Source organism: Coregonus clupeaformis, chromosome 12 (genome assembly GCF_020615455.1).
Source record: "Coregonus clupeaformis isolate EN_2021a chromosome 12, ASM2061545v1, whole genome shotgun sequence".
In the NCBI taxonomy this organism is placed as follows: domain Eukaryota; kingdom Metazoa; phylum Chordata; class Actinopteri; order Salmoniformes; family Salmonidae; genus Coregonus; species Coregonus clupeaformis.
This window is the reverse complement of record NC_059203.1, coordinates 51,173,711-51,188,529: the sequence shown is the minus strand read 5'-3', so window position 1 is coordinate 51,188,529 and position 14,819 is coordinate 51,173,711. Positions and strand designations below refer to the sequence as shown.

Below are 14,819 nucleotides of genomic sequence, written 5' to 3'. Positions count from 1 at the left end.
GCAGATGACTGTATATTGTATTGCATCTCACAAGCTACTGCAGTCTTTTTAATCTGGAATGCTCACTGACCTGTTCTAAGAACGTCACGTAATGTTGCAACATGTTCCTGTTTGCAGCTGTTGTGAATGTGACTTTTTATGCTAAACAGGTTTTGTACTTGATACAGTTCTGAGAATGCGCAAGTGTTCCATTTATACATCAATGTCAAGTGCATTAGCATCACCTCTGCTTTCTGTAAGGTGAATTGGACAATGACCTGTGCACTGCCCTAATGGTGCCCTTCAGAAAGTAAGGCATTGGGTATACTATATATAATGCTTGTGGATAGGTTGCTGTGTATGAACCCAATGGTCCCTGGCACTGAGTGTCATAGAGTGGTTCTGGAGAAGAGAGAGAGAGAGAGTATCAAAGTGGGCCTGTCTGTATGTTTATTTATTTAAAACACTGATGGAGTTGTGATACAGATTTAGACTTACTTTTTCCTGAGTTGATGCACAGGAGATGACACGCTTCACACTAACCAAATTGTCAGTCATGCTACAGCACTTAGACCTATAGAGAATGCAGGGAGCAGAGTAGAGTAGGGCAGAGTCAAATCCCAGAACTATTCTCAGTAAAGGGAAAGCTTGATCATAGTCTCAGAGGGTACACTGTATGTGGTAAATCTGCCATTTCAATTATATTTAAAAAATATCCCCCCAAAAAACTAAGAACTATTTCAAATATAAACATAGCGAGGCAGACTAATTGTTTTGAAGTATGTTGGGGTGTTAAAATCACCCAATAAAAATGGGTCACCGATCAAAGAGTATATTTATGTTTGGAGTATACAATAAAAATTTCCAGTCAAGAAACCAGAGCGGCACGTCTTTTCAGAAAACAGTTTAATTTACAAAGAGTCAGTGACAGTTTTACACTCAGTAACACTTTGAAGTTCGCAGAACCACAGTTTTAACAACAGTGCTAAAATGACAATTACAGCTGTAAATATGAAGAAGACAGGCTCTTATAGCATTACAGTCTTTGTAGAGACGGTCAGACCATGTGTGACTAATTGAATATAATCTGACCTGAATATTGAATCACCCACCATATGTGTATAGAGATATTTAACACATCCATTTCTGTTGAATGCATGGATGGGGTGATGTTTCACATCGAAATCAACTTCTCAGGCCACTCTTATTACTAGTGAGGGCTGAGGATTGTACTTGCATACCATATGTTTTCTAAAATAAGATAATACGTTTTTGTCATTTCAGTGATTTCCCTGAGGAAATGATGTGGAGCTCAGCTCTGGGAAATGATGGTAAAGGTTGCTAAACCATTCTGACACCACGCTGCTCTGTGAGATCTCCCCACAACGCCTCCTCCATACAGTTTCTTTCATAAAGAGAGCTAGGACTAACCACAGATCTACTGGGTTCAATCTCCCTCTCTTTAAGTCCCTTTAAATAGACTTTGATGACATCATTAACATGTTCATTAACATGTTCTCATGCGGTTCTAGGCGCTAAAACATATGTCTGACTTCATTAGGTATGGTACTGTATGTACATGTGGAAGGATTCACTGTAAACATTCTCCTCCTCAGTCCTCTGCTTTCTACTTGAAATCTCCAGGCCCTGCTTGGCATTACTTACATATTATATACACATGTAACGTCAGCATCGCAGTTTAGGGTTGATTTCAAAACGCTTGACAGCCTACGCTGAATGACTGCACCTCTTGTCTGTGCTGCTGGCTTGTCCTTATGTAACTGTAGGCAACCAGATGGCACACAGCTCTCGCTCTCTCTCTCTGCCATGTGTAATATACTACCCAGGCAGATTGGCTGTAGAGTCAAGATGTGCCATCATGTCTACAAGGCAGAGTTAACCCTATCCTGGAGTGGCTTTGTGTGTGTAGGTGGATGGTGAATGGTGAAGGTGTAACGGAGGTGGTTCGGAACCAAGGATATGTGATGAGTAACCTTGCCTGAGACCTGAAGACTTGTGTTAGCTCCCCAAGCTAACGCCTAGGCTTTACCTCAGCGGGCTAGAACAGTCTTGTGGTGCACAGGAGATCCAGGTTCAAACCCAGTTGGTCACACAGGCCACATCCCGATCCCTGAGTGAGGCTGATGTAACAATATTAGACTCTGTGTGTTCATCTAGCTGTCTGACTCTGGGCAGCGAGGCAGAGAAGCACCTGTGGTCGTGTTTAGTGGCAGTTCAGTGACAACTGTTTCACAACGTCATAGATAAAACATTTACTAGTGCCCATGCAGTACGCGTAACAGCTGTGTTCTATTACTAGATAGAAGTACGAGATGAGACATGAGGGTGGGGATACACTTGGGTGGGACCTAAAGCAGAATTTAAACATAATGAAACAGATTGAGGTTTGAACTATGATGATGAAATTCAGAGCATTTCTGAGCATCATGTCCATATTGAAGTACCGTCTATCGTATAGTCCAGGGCACTTATGGACTCATTCGAATCCTACCAATTTTGGTGAACCCATCTATAAGAGGAAGTCCTGCTTGCTCTCTCAGTCACAGCCAGAGAGGTCTTAGGATTGTCAGACAAACAGTTGCCCTGATAATCTCTCTGTTGGGAAATAGTGTGGATATTCATCCCTCAGTCAGTCCATTCTCTGAGAGGAGACAGACAGACACACAAACCTCCCAGAGCTCCCAGCCAAATCCCCAACACCTGCCACCACCCTGGAGCAGTGTCAGCATCAGACCCACACAGCCGTGTTGTAGTCAAACAAGGGCTGCATTTTCTCCACTCTGGCCTCCTGTCTCCACTCTTGTCTCCTGTCTATGTAAATCCCTGAGAACTGGCCCTGGCTCTGGCTGTGTCTCTCCTCAGCCAGCTGGGGACATGGCCGGCCCTTACCCTGCTGCTGCTGCCCTACACCTGCCCAGAACGGGAGGTAGAAGCTCCCCTTGGTCTGCTGCTTGGCCACTTTCTTGGGCCTCTTGAAGAGCTCGGTCTCCTGGTTCTCGGGGACCATCCAGCCTGGCCTCTCCTTCAGGAGCTTGTCCCTGTCGGGCCTCACGCTGCGCAGGAACTTCTTGAAGATGTTGGTGGTCAGAGAGAATTTTCTGCAGATCTCCTGGGAGCGGCTGAGACGGAGAGGGTGGGCCGGGGTGTCGGGCCTGTCGGCAACGTCCGCCCCCACACCAACACCCCCAATCATCTCCTCCTTCTCCAGCTCAGGCAAGTCCAGCCAGTTGCCCACCAGGTCGGCGAAAACGTTGTCCCCCAGGACCAGGGGCTGCCGGTTGCGGCTGCGGCTCATGAGCGAGGAGGTCCAGTCGCTGGAGTCATCCATGCTGTCCTGGGAGTAGTCGCTGTCCAGCGAGGGGCCTTCCCTGGACAAGCTGTAGAGGATGCCAGGCAGATCCACCACCTTGGCTGGGTAAGCCGGCTGCTGATGCTGCTCTGGAAACACTTGGCTAAGACGTGGGCCACAGTACTCCACCTGTGGGGCGGTGTATCCAGACACTCTGCGGGGGAGAGGGAGAGGCTGGCTCTCACTCTCAGTCTCCAATGTCTCCAGGCTGGAGGAGGAGAGAGAGGTGCTCAGGCTGCTCCGGTGCCCCAACCGGCTCTGCTGCTGCTGCTGCTCCTCCTGACTGGTTGTCTCATCGTGGCCAGGGCCGAGGGTAGGCTTGAGGCTGGGGATAGGGCAAGGGCCACATGTGTCTGCTGCTGGTGGTGGGACCGCCCTTTGGATGGGCCTCCCTGAGATGTCTAGCTGCTCCAGCGCTGTCTGCACTTGTAGAAGCTTGAGTTCCTGAAGAGCCCCCATCATGGAGTTCATCTGAGCATGGAGGCCATCTCCTGCCTCCTTCATAGAGACCTGTAGGGAAAGAGAGGGGAGAGGGAGATGATGAGGGAGAGGAGAGGGGAGGAGGAGGAGGAGGAGGAGGAGGAGGAGGAGGGGGGGGGAGACAAAAACAACAGGGAAATGGCTAGTTAGCTTCACCCGCAAAACTCATCCATTCAAGCACTTGACCTATAACCCTCTGTCAAACATCGACCACTGTTTACATTGACCCTCTACGGTTGAACTTAGTTAGATCACAGCACCTCTTAGGCAAAATTAATGAACTCAAAGACAAACCAAAATGTACACATGGTACTCACATATTTAGCCCTCACAAATAATAATTAGTTTTCCATATCTCCATTGGTGTTGCTACAACTTATCTCTACAGTTTATCTCTCTCTGCACCGTAGCCCTTCTGTGTTTTCAGGCCAGTCATGGTTTTTATTCGGTCACGTGACCCGTTTTGAATGACAGGGCCCCCATATGGCCTGCGTATGTGAGAGGACCCTGTCGCTTGGCAGCTGTAGGGAGGAGTATCTCTGGCTTCAGCTCTCCCAAGCTCTCTCTCTCTCTCTCTCTCTCTCTCTGTCCCAGCATCCTGTGGGACTGAGCTTACGTCATGTGACCATGTTATAACCGTTTCCCCTGCAGCCAAGCAGTGCCTGAGGCAACAGCCTGTCTTTAAAAATGAAGCCATGCTTACTTTGAACTTGGCTGTTGATATGACAGTTATGTCTTTGGAATTAAGAATACACAGATGTGAATTAAACTCATTAAAAGCAAAGCTGTGTGATGTTACAGAAATTGAATAAATCATCTTACCTTGTTATAACTTTTACACAAGTCTTTCCCTCTCTCTTGGCTGCTCTGTCAGTCCGTCTCTACTCTCCACTCTCACCTTTCAAACAGCCCTTCCTGCCAGCTTCTATATGTATCCCCTGCCAATCAGGGCCAGTCTCTGTCCTGGCAGCCAATCAGCTGTGTCTGTCTAGATGTTAATCCCTAAACGTGGGGGTGGGTTCACTCAAGCACACATTAATTGACAAAGACCGGGTGAGAGTCAGCAGCAGTGGAAGTGGTGTTTGGGGTAACAGCAGGGTGAGTTGGGGTGGTGGGGGGGTGTGAAGGGTGTTGGGGTGGGTGTTATGGGTGGGTGTTATGGCGGCCTTGCCATATGTTTAGATGTCTAGAGGGATTCAATTATTGAAGAACAGGAGGGGGGTGGGTATCATAAGTAACAAGGTCAATGATATTGTATCTGGGGACTCTGGTGCACATAAGTGCCAAGTGGGAAAGCATTGGATGCTGTTGTACAGTAACTAACACAATAGCATACGACAGACAGGAAAGTATCACCAGAAGTGATTGAGCTGTGAGAGGTGAATATAATAATCTGCAGTATGTCCTGATGTATGACATTTCAACATGTTACAATATGTTAATAACCTGTTGTAATACTTAATACGAAGAGCGAACTCATAAATCATATCGAAAAAACCTGCAGGCCTACATCAAAATAATAAATCAAGATAATTTGCATGAAAAATAATTCAACATTTTGCGGAAATTCTTGTTTAGAACTGATAAGACAACATGGTCAATCCGTTGAATCTTGTAATTTGGCTGCTTTCAACAGTTACAAGAGCCACTGCACTGACCAACCCTAGCCTTTCATTCCTGCATATTCAAACAAAGATAATTATGCATGAAGAAGCACTTGAAAAGGTCTCACAGAAGATATCATAATCCCATATGCAGTTCAGTTGACATTTCCACCGAAAATGAAAAGCAACATCAGTAGGCCTACTCTTGAAGCATATGGGTAGATAGTGGAATGACTTAGGGTATGAATAATAACACTGTCAAAGGTCATATAATAAGCCTGTCTATGCATGGTTTGTGGCCCCGTGTAGCTCAGTTGGTAGAGCATGGCGCTTGCAACGCCAGGGTTGTGGGTTCGATTCCCACGGGGGGCCAGTATGAAAAAATGTATGCACTAACTGTAAATCGCTCTGGATAAGAGCGTCTGCTAAATGACTCAAATGTAATATGCTGGAGACAAAGGAGTCTTTGTTCCTGAGTAGCCATTATAGAAGGAGAAGGTAATTGGAACAATGAGGTCGTCTCTGTGTTCTCCCGCGGTTCTAGGCGCTAAAACATATGGTTGACTTCATTAGGTATAATTAGCTGGAGTCTTTAGAAGCTGGTGAACAGGCTTTATGTAATTACTGTTTACCTCCAACCACATCAAAGTTCAACCAGCATTGCCACATGATGCACACAGTTGGGTTTTCCCGATAATCTCCATAAAACAACGTGGTATTTTCAATAACATTACATCAGAATAATTCAAAAGATGACATCAGAAGGTGTAGAAGCTGACCTTCTACAGCTGCACTGCAGCCTCTGTTTGAAGATGCTACTATTCCTCCTATTCACATGGAATCTAGCTGGCTAACTTGTTCATGCATGCAATGTTTTTTAACGCCCTGCTTACTCCTCACATGCAACTCTTCTTCCATCCCAAATACATGAATCCCCTCCAATTATCCAAAAGCACACGTTGTTTACCCCATGTGATTCTCTGGCTCTCTTAAATTATTCATAATGTGCCCTGCGGAGCAGCCCCATTGTTGACCTCACTGTGCCAACTAAGGCACTTAATTGACCTCACATGACCCCAAAACGTTGTGGCCCAAATAGGTCAGACGTTTCCAGATGATAGCCTAGCTGGAATCAGCTTTCTGCTGGATCAAATCAAGTCACATTCTTTGACTGACTGTCTCCCCCATGGCAGTGTACTGTCCCACCCCAGATGTTTACTGTATTGTGTTGCAGAGATGGCTTGAGTCAGTGGTTCATAGAAATGTGCTGATAATCACCCCCTTCTCATTAACTGGATCCTCCTGGTCTAAAACTCAGCAAATGGAGAGGATAATGGTTCCAATCTACAATCTCATTTTGGGGGGAAACTGTGAAGCGGGAGCTTCAGGGCATCGAACGCTGTCTCTCTGGTACCATTAACTTATTAAAGCCATATGTCAAATACTGAAGATAAGTCAGCAGCTTTCCGTAATGTTGGTATGTTAGCGTTGCTTCAGCAGTTTGATCTGTCAGTGTCTACCTGTTAGCATTACATTTGACATTTTAGTCATTTAGCAGACGCTCTTATCCAGAGCGACTTACAGTTAGTGAGTGCATACATTTTCATACATTACTTCAGCAGTTTGATCTGTCAGTGTCTACCAGTGAACTATAGACAGTTGTTAGTGACTGAAAAAGTATTAAGAAGTAAAAAGTGCAGGTTAAGGACAATCCAGCCATCCCCAGACAACAAATGCAGTGATGCAAACTGAAGCTAATTGGCAATTAAGTACCGAATGCTTCAGATTTGGGGAGTAATCGCTGGCAGTCCAGAATTAATGTTGGATGATTACCCATTAAAAGTTATGTCTCTTAAAAAGGCTATGTGGTGCTTCTTTCTGCAAAGTCATATAAAGTGTGCAAAGGAGTGTTTGTTCAACTATTATACAGTTAACATTCACGCTAGTCATTGAATATGCATGAATGTGAATTAAATCCCACCCAGCATAAATAAATGAACACTATCCTTGCACTCAGTTGAGATTAGGGTCTCTGCTTTTACGTGTTGTCTCCTCATTCAGTTAAGTGGGAAATAAAATGTGAGCAAGTGTGACGCATTTGGTACGGTTAAATATATCTCCCTGCATGTACACAGAACCCTTATTGACACGGTTTATCTGGATAAATTGAAAAAATGAACAGCACACAAACACATTTCTTTAAGTGGCAGTTCAGTCTAATAAGGGAGTGTCAACTAAACATACGTACTTCATGTCATGAATGGAAAGAGAGCCATTCAGTGTTGATGGCCAGAGGCAGGAGAAATGAGAGGCCAAGGAAAGGTTATTAAACCCTGGGCTATTAGAGAGGGCATTTATCACACACACACACACAAAATCCCCATAACCCCTCACACACTTATTGAGTATGAATGGTAGGTTGTGTTGGTCAAGGGCAGTAATGGGATCTGTGTCCAGGGCATTCAGGCTATGCCTCTGTACTGCCCAGAGACCAGAGGTGGGGGTGAGCCAGGCCTCCTGGTGCCTTTAACACTGGGAGGTGGTCTAATGGGCAGTTTCCTGGCCTGGCCTTGTTTCTGCCTTAAATTATATGAGTAAAGCTGGAAGGGACCAGTGGGTTGCTTAAGCCTTAGAGGACATTAGCGACTTCTTTAGAAGATAATGTTTGTAGACAGTTGGTGGTCAAATCTGGAGACTTGGCTCATAATGATCGACAGCAGATTTGAGCCTGGAACAGAAGTCAGTAGATGTTGTGTGCTGTGCAAGTGCACATAGGTCTCTCCAAATGCATAACAATAAAAATATAAAACGTTACTGGATCATTGTACTGCAAACACTCAAGATAATTGTAATTACTTAACCTACTACCATGACATTCATTATGTAGGTCTTGAGCAACTTGCTTATATTTTCGGTTGAATCATTTATTTTCACTGTGAATCACTTTCATCCGATCTCAATGATCACATCATACAAACCAGCTGCCACCGTGACCCCGGACAATTTTAGCCAAGGGGAAGGAAGGGCCAGCTGGAGAATGGAACCACAAGAGAGGCTCCAAACAAACCAACTGAGACCACTGCTCCGACTCAGGTCCGTACCACTACCAGCCCTACGCCCTGGAGTAACAAAGAACAAAGAGAGTCTCCGTGAGTATAGTAGCTTGGCTCACCACCTCAGGACGTAACGGCATTGGCAAAGTTTTTCTCCAAGACCTTACAGCTCACGCACACCCTCCCTTGAATAGAATTCCAAACTGACAGACTGTTATGTTTCAAATGTGTTGAGGCGAATAAGAGATAAAGATGAACCATAAAAGTGAAATTAGTGTTAGTATCGATGTCAAAAGCTTTGATATCCGTTTACAATCTGAAGTTACAGCACCATGCAGGTGTTCTGGAGGTACTCAGAGGAACATTAGTTGTCTTGAAAAGGACTGAATCTTTGTATGATACATGATGTATCATCGTCGTTGTGCTTAGCAATGTTCATTGTTATACACCCAAGAATTTGTTTTGCCATGCAGGACTTTTATATGAAAGGAAATGTAAGTAAAGAGTCATGCCACAAGAGTCATGGTTAGGAGATCTATCAGTCTCTGGTATCAGTGGAGGCTGGTGGGAGGAGCTATAGGAGGACGGGCTCATTGTAATGGCTGAAATGGAATTAATGGAACGGTATCAAACACATCAAACATATGGAAACCACATTTTGGACTCCGTTCCATTTATTCCCGTCCTCCTATAGCTCTTCCCACCAGCCTCCACTGTCTGGTATGTTTCCAGCAGTCAGCAGAGGTTTAAATAGTCCTACAGAGGTCATAGTTCATAGTTCACTGTTCAGCTTGACACTACTCCACACATACTGCACTTCCTGAATCCATACACTTACAGATGACATGAAACACTTTCCATTTAGCAGCTATAGGGGGGTGGGGGTGATGTTAGATTGTTTTCTGGACATTACAGACTCTCATATGATAAAACAGTCCATAACATGAGATAAAACATCCACAATAAGATGATCAGACTTAGGTAATTAGGCAGCATAATCTACAGCCCTTATTCTATTATATTATATTGCCCTTATTCACACACCCTTGCTTGTTCTCTGCACTGGCATAATGGTAAATGGGGGTTCAGGGGAACCAGCATAGGCAGACACAGACAGCCATGTGGGAACTTTGGCATGGGCAACACCTTGTTGGAACAAGACACTCCAACAGATTGTGCTCTGCATGGTACAGGAGTGGACAGACTGGGAGAGTTTTTTAAACTTGCATCTGGTATCTGTTTCTGCTTCAACACAGGGATGACAGACTCCCTCTTCTTTTGGGTTTGCAAACTGTGATATGGCAACCATCACTTCACACAACATGCTGTACCATGGCTCCCTCCTATTGTGATTAGGGTGCCAAGCCAGTTGACAGACGTGGAGCTAATTCAGTGCAAACAACCCAGAAGCCACAGAAGTGTCATGTTACAGACCGTGCATGCTTTGCCCTGGGCATGAGGGTTAAAGAACATTCTACCCGTTTGAAGAGCGTTCCAATAGTTGTGCCAGTTAATGCTGAATTGAAAATGCTGTGTGTGCATCTGCCAAAAGATCTGGAATGTGAGCAGTGTGAACCCAGAATGTGGTTCGTACATTTCAAACTGAAAGAATACCATTTTTTTCCTGGGTATCTTTGACCAAAGAGTCTTACGGCAATAGCCTATCTATTTGAGAAGACTGTCTTCAAAATCCATCACAGTGTCAAGTGAGTGTATAGCCTACACATGCCTCTGTGTTTGAAAGTTAGGAATATTAAAAAAGCAATATTAAAGCTGCAATGTGTAACCGAATTTACATACAAATGTGATTTATAGATTCTGTCATTCTCATTGAAAGCGTCTAAGAAGCGGTAGATCTGTTCTATGTGCACTATTTCTATGCTTCCCTTTGTTAAGTTTCGTTTTTGCTTCTTTTACTTTCGGTTTTGTACACCAGCTTCAAACAGCTGAAAATACTGTGAAATATATTTCACAGCGGTTTCGATGGTACAATGATTTTCTACACTTGTTTTGTCACATAAACTGAAATTAGGCAAACTATTAGAATTTTTGTGACCAGGAAATGGCTGAGCGATTTCTGCATATTGCACCATTAATACAGACATCAGTTGAATATGCATTGAATATATGAAGAGTTTCATTCCAAAACACTATATATCCATTTTCAGAAATGTTGATGAATTAGCTTTTATTGTTTAAAGAAATTATGAAAGAGATGGGTGTGTTTTTTCAATATCTAATCATGGCATGGGGTTGTTCAATGACAGACATGTCACTTGATGGTTTCATTTCAGAGACAAATAATCATGTTTTTCTGCAAAATGCTATATATCCACATCATTTTCAGATAAATAAGTAGTACTGATAGGTTTTACACAGTCAAATGTAACAAATAACTGTACAAATGCTACATTTGTGACATCAATGTTTAAAAAATGTTTTACTAAATAATTAGATACAGTAATATGAGATCTGTATGTAAAACATTTGACATTTTAGTCTTTTAGCAGATGCTTTTATCCAGAGCGACTTCCAGTAAGTGCTTTCATCTTAACATAGCTAGGTGTGAGACAACCACATATCACAGTCAAATATATAGGATACGAACATTCCATTCCAGCGAAACAATGGATATATAGAATTTTGCAAAAAAACAACAACATTTTCATACACGACTAAAATCTACGAATTAAAAATCTGAAAACAGTCATTTTTACACCACATGAAAGTACCCATAAGCAATCATTTCTGATGAAAAAACACAAAATGTGAAACATTGGTGGATATAGCGTTTTAGAAATAGTCTTCATAAAACATTGAGCATCTCATGGAAAGAAAAGAGAGCAGGAAACTGCTTGACCATTCATTAGTCTGTACTATTTCTTCCAGTCCATGGCCCCCAGACGCATGAATAACGGTCTGCTAAAATTATAGGATCGAATGTTCGAGCTGAGCTATTTGATTTGCTTGAGTTAAGTTATTTATAAACGGAGTCAACGGCACTATGCCTTATTATGCAACCTCAGCTGTATAACAACTCAATATGAATAATTCAATATTATAATTTATATTTTTTGCAGCTGTTTACTTCTTTTGTGACCCAGTTACATTTGCATTTGAACTTTCCAAAACACGCTAAATCTGAATGCATATACTCAAATTGGATATCAGAACAATAGTTGCAGTAGAAACAGAAAACAGACATTGTATAATCAAAAACTCAAATAAGATGACATACCAGTTCCTGCTTCAGACGTCTCAAGCAAGTATCCATATTTTTGCGCTCTGCCTTGGAAAGCTGTCGTTCCATTTTTGTAAACTTAAGTAGGCTTTTTCAAATAAAATACTTGCTCATTATTTGAAGCATGCCTATCGCAAATGTCACAGTCTAAGTCACTTAATTGTCCGCGTCCTGATGATGGAACAAGCAAAAACTATCGATTCTGTCGCTCTGTGTAGGCTATATTTACTCCAAATAAGATTGATTGTTTAGTCCAAAGGAAGATTTAGGTTTGCGCGATTGCCTGTCGATATCTCTGAGTTGTCATCCCCTGCTTTAAGTACGGTGTGTAACCTATTATTTTTCTCATTCATGGGGGCGCTTACGTTGACCATTCCATTTCCTCCAATGAGGTTGCAATGTTTTTTTTTATGGCACAGTGCTGACGTTGTTAGAGCTGTAATAAAAAAAATGAATCTATTTGCAATGGATTTTATGAGTTATGGCCATGTGGTATTAAAATAAATAAATCTACATTTCATTAACAATATATAGTAGATAGGCGTTGACAGTGTTTTAGACTAGACAAAATACACATTTGAATGAACTAGCAATTGCACTCGTGTGTAGACATCTGCTCATTTGAAATGATTGAAATGGAATTTAAATGGAATGGAATTGACATTGTAATTGTAATGGAATTGTACCAGTGGAGGCTGCTGAGGGGAGGACAGCTCATAATAATGGCTGGAATGGAGTCAATGGAGTGGGATCAACCACATGGAAACTACGTCTTTGATACAATTCCATTTACTCCATTCCAGCCATTATTATGAGCCGTCCTCCCCTCAGCAGCCTCCACTGAATTGTACATACTCTCGAAGGATGGGCTCTAACACTGGACAACTTGAAGCCTCCACTTTCGATACACAGACAATGATTGGTTGAAAGGCGAGTTGGGTTATGCATTGAATTGGTGTTCCTCAGAAAAATAAACCAAAAAAGCATAATTCACATGACCAGTGCTGGTGTCCTGCCACTCAGGTCATACACATAAGATTTCCAAGTCATTTTATGCACTGCAAAAAGGTTTTACTCAGAGGAAGTGTTCAAGTTAGGTAGGTAGTGGCAGGAAGCCTAGCGGTTAAGAGCGTTGGGCCAGTAACCAACAAGTTGTTGGTTCAAATCCCCAAGCTGACTAGGTGTAAAATCTGTTGATGTGCCCTTGAGCAAGGCACTTCACCCTAATTGCTCCTGTAAGTCGCTCTGCTAAATGACTAAAACTACAAAGTGTTCTTCTAACATGAGCAGCACATACTGTAGGTTATCTCAGGAGGGCAGAGCATTGTCACCCTTACAGTCAGCAAGGAAGCACCTGAGTGACAGTCCTTTGTTGTGTGACCTGGATACAATACTCCGTGGAGGAATGAAGGGGTTGATCTTGTAAATATCCCTCTCTTGCTCAATTGACATGCTCTTTGTATTGAGACACTTGGACCAGACTTCAGAAATGGAACTTGGAGTTGGAGCTCCAGAGCTCCTTGTGTATGACCCGATTCCATCTAAATTAGCACTATTATCATCTTGTATCTGCCACATGTTGGGCTTTCCCAGATGGATGAGAGAGGAGGAAGTAGCTCTGATGCCAATTCCAAAAGCAAGGAAATGGGGCTGGATGTATGAATAAATCATCTGAAACATCGGTGTACTTTAGGGAGAAGAAGAGAGGATGCCTTCAACACGCAGTCTCCTTTTATTAGCCAGCTTGATTTCTCACTGTTATTATGGATTATGCAAATATATTTGCAAGACAGACTTGTACAGTCTGTCCTTTTGTTGCATTCATTAATGTGCAACGAGAAGCTCTGTTACCATTGTTGGGTTTATGTCTTTATGCAGAGTTTCTTGCCCAGCAGCGTACTGTAACTGGATGTATGTTAAATATGACAACCTGACTTTCTTTTAGTAAAGAATGTGAACCCATGCCTGACCCTGACCTGCAGCTGCCCCCCAGCTGTCCGCAGGACTAAGCCGTCTGAGGAAACGTATCCAGCGCCAGACCACACAGCACACATTACTGCAGACACATGCAGCAGCAACAACTGTTCTCCTTCCATCATCCCACTGCAGAGCCAAATAACATGCTTTTGTATAGCATTTATTGAGTTTAGTAATAGGAAGTGCATCTTGTCTTCAGTTTCTGGCCAACCACCTGCTTCAAACCCAGTTCCATGTACTCTTCTTTCTGTTCTTAAAGGGGTCACTGCATCAGCCCCTCCCTGTTTGGCAAGTTGAGGGTCACACCAAGTCAACAGTTAGTGCGCAGATATCAGTATGCTTCTTAGTTAGCATTCATTCATGACGCAATGCAGTAGTAGCGTCCGAGTCTTTTTCAATTGGTGTGCTCTGGGCTGAACTGTTGTGTGAGCTAGAACCAGGAGCCAGATTGTCATCAGTTTATGTTGGATTGCATGCTCACCCAGTTTGAGCAAAATTGGCCCAATGCGCCATCATCATAACGGGCGGCAGGTAGCTTAGTGGTTAAGAGCGTTGTGCCAGTAACCGAAAAGTCGCTGGTTCTAATCCCCGAGCCGACTAGGTGAAAAATCTGTCGATGTGCCCTTGAGCAAGGCACTTAACCCTAATTGCTCCTGTAAGTCGCTCTGGATAAGAGCGTCTGCTAAATGACTAATTATTAATTATTGTCTTGCACAGTTTTTCCTCATCATCGTTGACTGTTCCTGGCATTAAGGGATTAAGGGAATAGATAGGGCCTGATCAGATGTTACCTTGTTTTGAAATGAATATGATCTCCACAAGCCGCTTTCTAAAATGCAGGAGCGTTGGCTCAATGGTTGAAGACAGGCCTGACCCCTTATGGCTGTCATTGGAATAACACAGTATGAGATTGATAACACTATTTTACATTGAACGAGAATTCTAACCATTTCAACCATGAAATGAATCATTTGAACCACCAAGAAGAAAAACACATGCAAAATATCTTCATATGTCTCTCCACCAGTAATAACTTATAATCATCGCCTCTGAATTTGTGCTTTTCATCTAATTCTCTTCAGTTTTCTCTCTTATAACTTAACAAGCTGCTCAGT

The 14,819-nt window shown here is 43.0% G+C and overlaps 1 protein-coding gene across 3 annotated transcripts; it reads right to left on the bottom strand.

Annotated features, from left to right (window-relative positions):
• Nucleotides 1-870: 870 nt before the first annotated feature.
• LOC121578375 (PAK4-inhibitor INKA2) lies at nucleotides 871-12,098 on the bottom strand. 3 transcript variants are annotated; one of them, XM_041892724.2, is made up of 3 exons: nucleotides 11,725-11,798; nucleotides 8,412-8,552; nucleotides 871-3,859 (listed from the first exon to the last, which is right to left on the bottom strand). In XM_041892724.2, exon 3 carries the CDS (start codon nucleotides 3,851-3,853, stop codon nucleotides 2,729-2,731), a length of 1,125 nt encoding a protein of 374 aa, XP_041748658.1. In that variant the 5' UTR covers nucleotides 3,854-3,859; nucleotides 8,412-8,552; nucleotides 11,725-11,798; the 3' UTR covers nucleotides 871-2,728. The 3 variants fall into 3 exon arrangements, with proteins under 3 accessions (XP_041748658.1, XP_041748656.1, XP_041748657.1); XM_041892722.2 differs by lacking the exon at nucleotides 8,412-8,552 and having other exon boundaries at nucleotides 11,725-12,098; XM_041892723.2 differs by lacking the exons at nucleotides 8,412-8,552; nucleotides 11,725-11,798 and adding an exon at nucleotides 4,652-4,910.
• Between the last annotated feature and the right edge of the window lie 2,721 nt (nucleotides 12,099-14,819).

What these genes read in the sequence shown, in the direction of transcription:
- LOC121578375 (XM_041892722.2), bottom strand. Translation starts at nt 11,796, where the DNA reads ATGGAACGACAGCTTTCCAAGGCAGAGCGCAAAAATATGGATACTTGC. An exon ending in GACGTCTGAAGCAGGAACTG is followed by an intron (nt 3,860 to 11,724) that starts GTATGTCATCTT and finishes CTTTCCCTACAG; the next exon opens with GTCTCTATGAAGGAGGCAGG.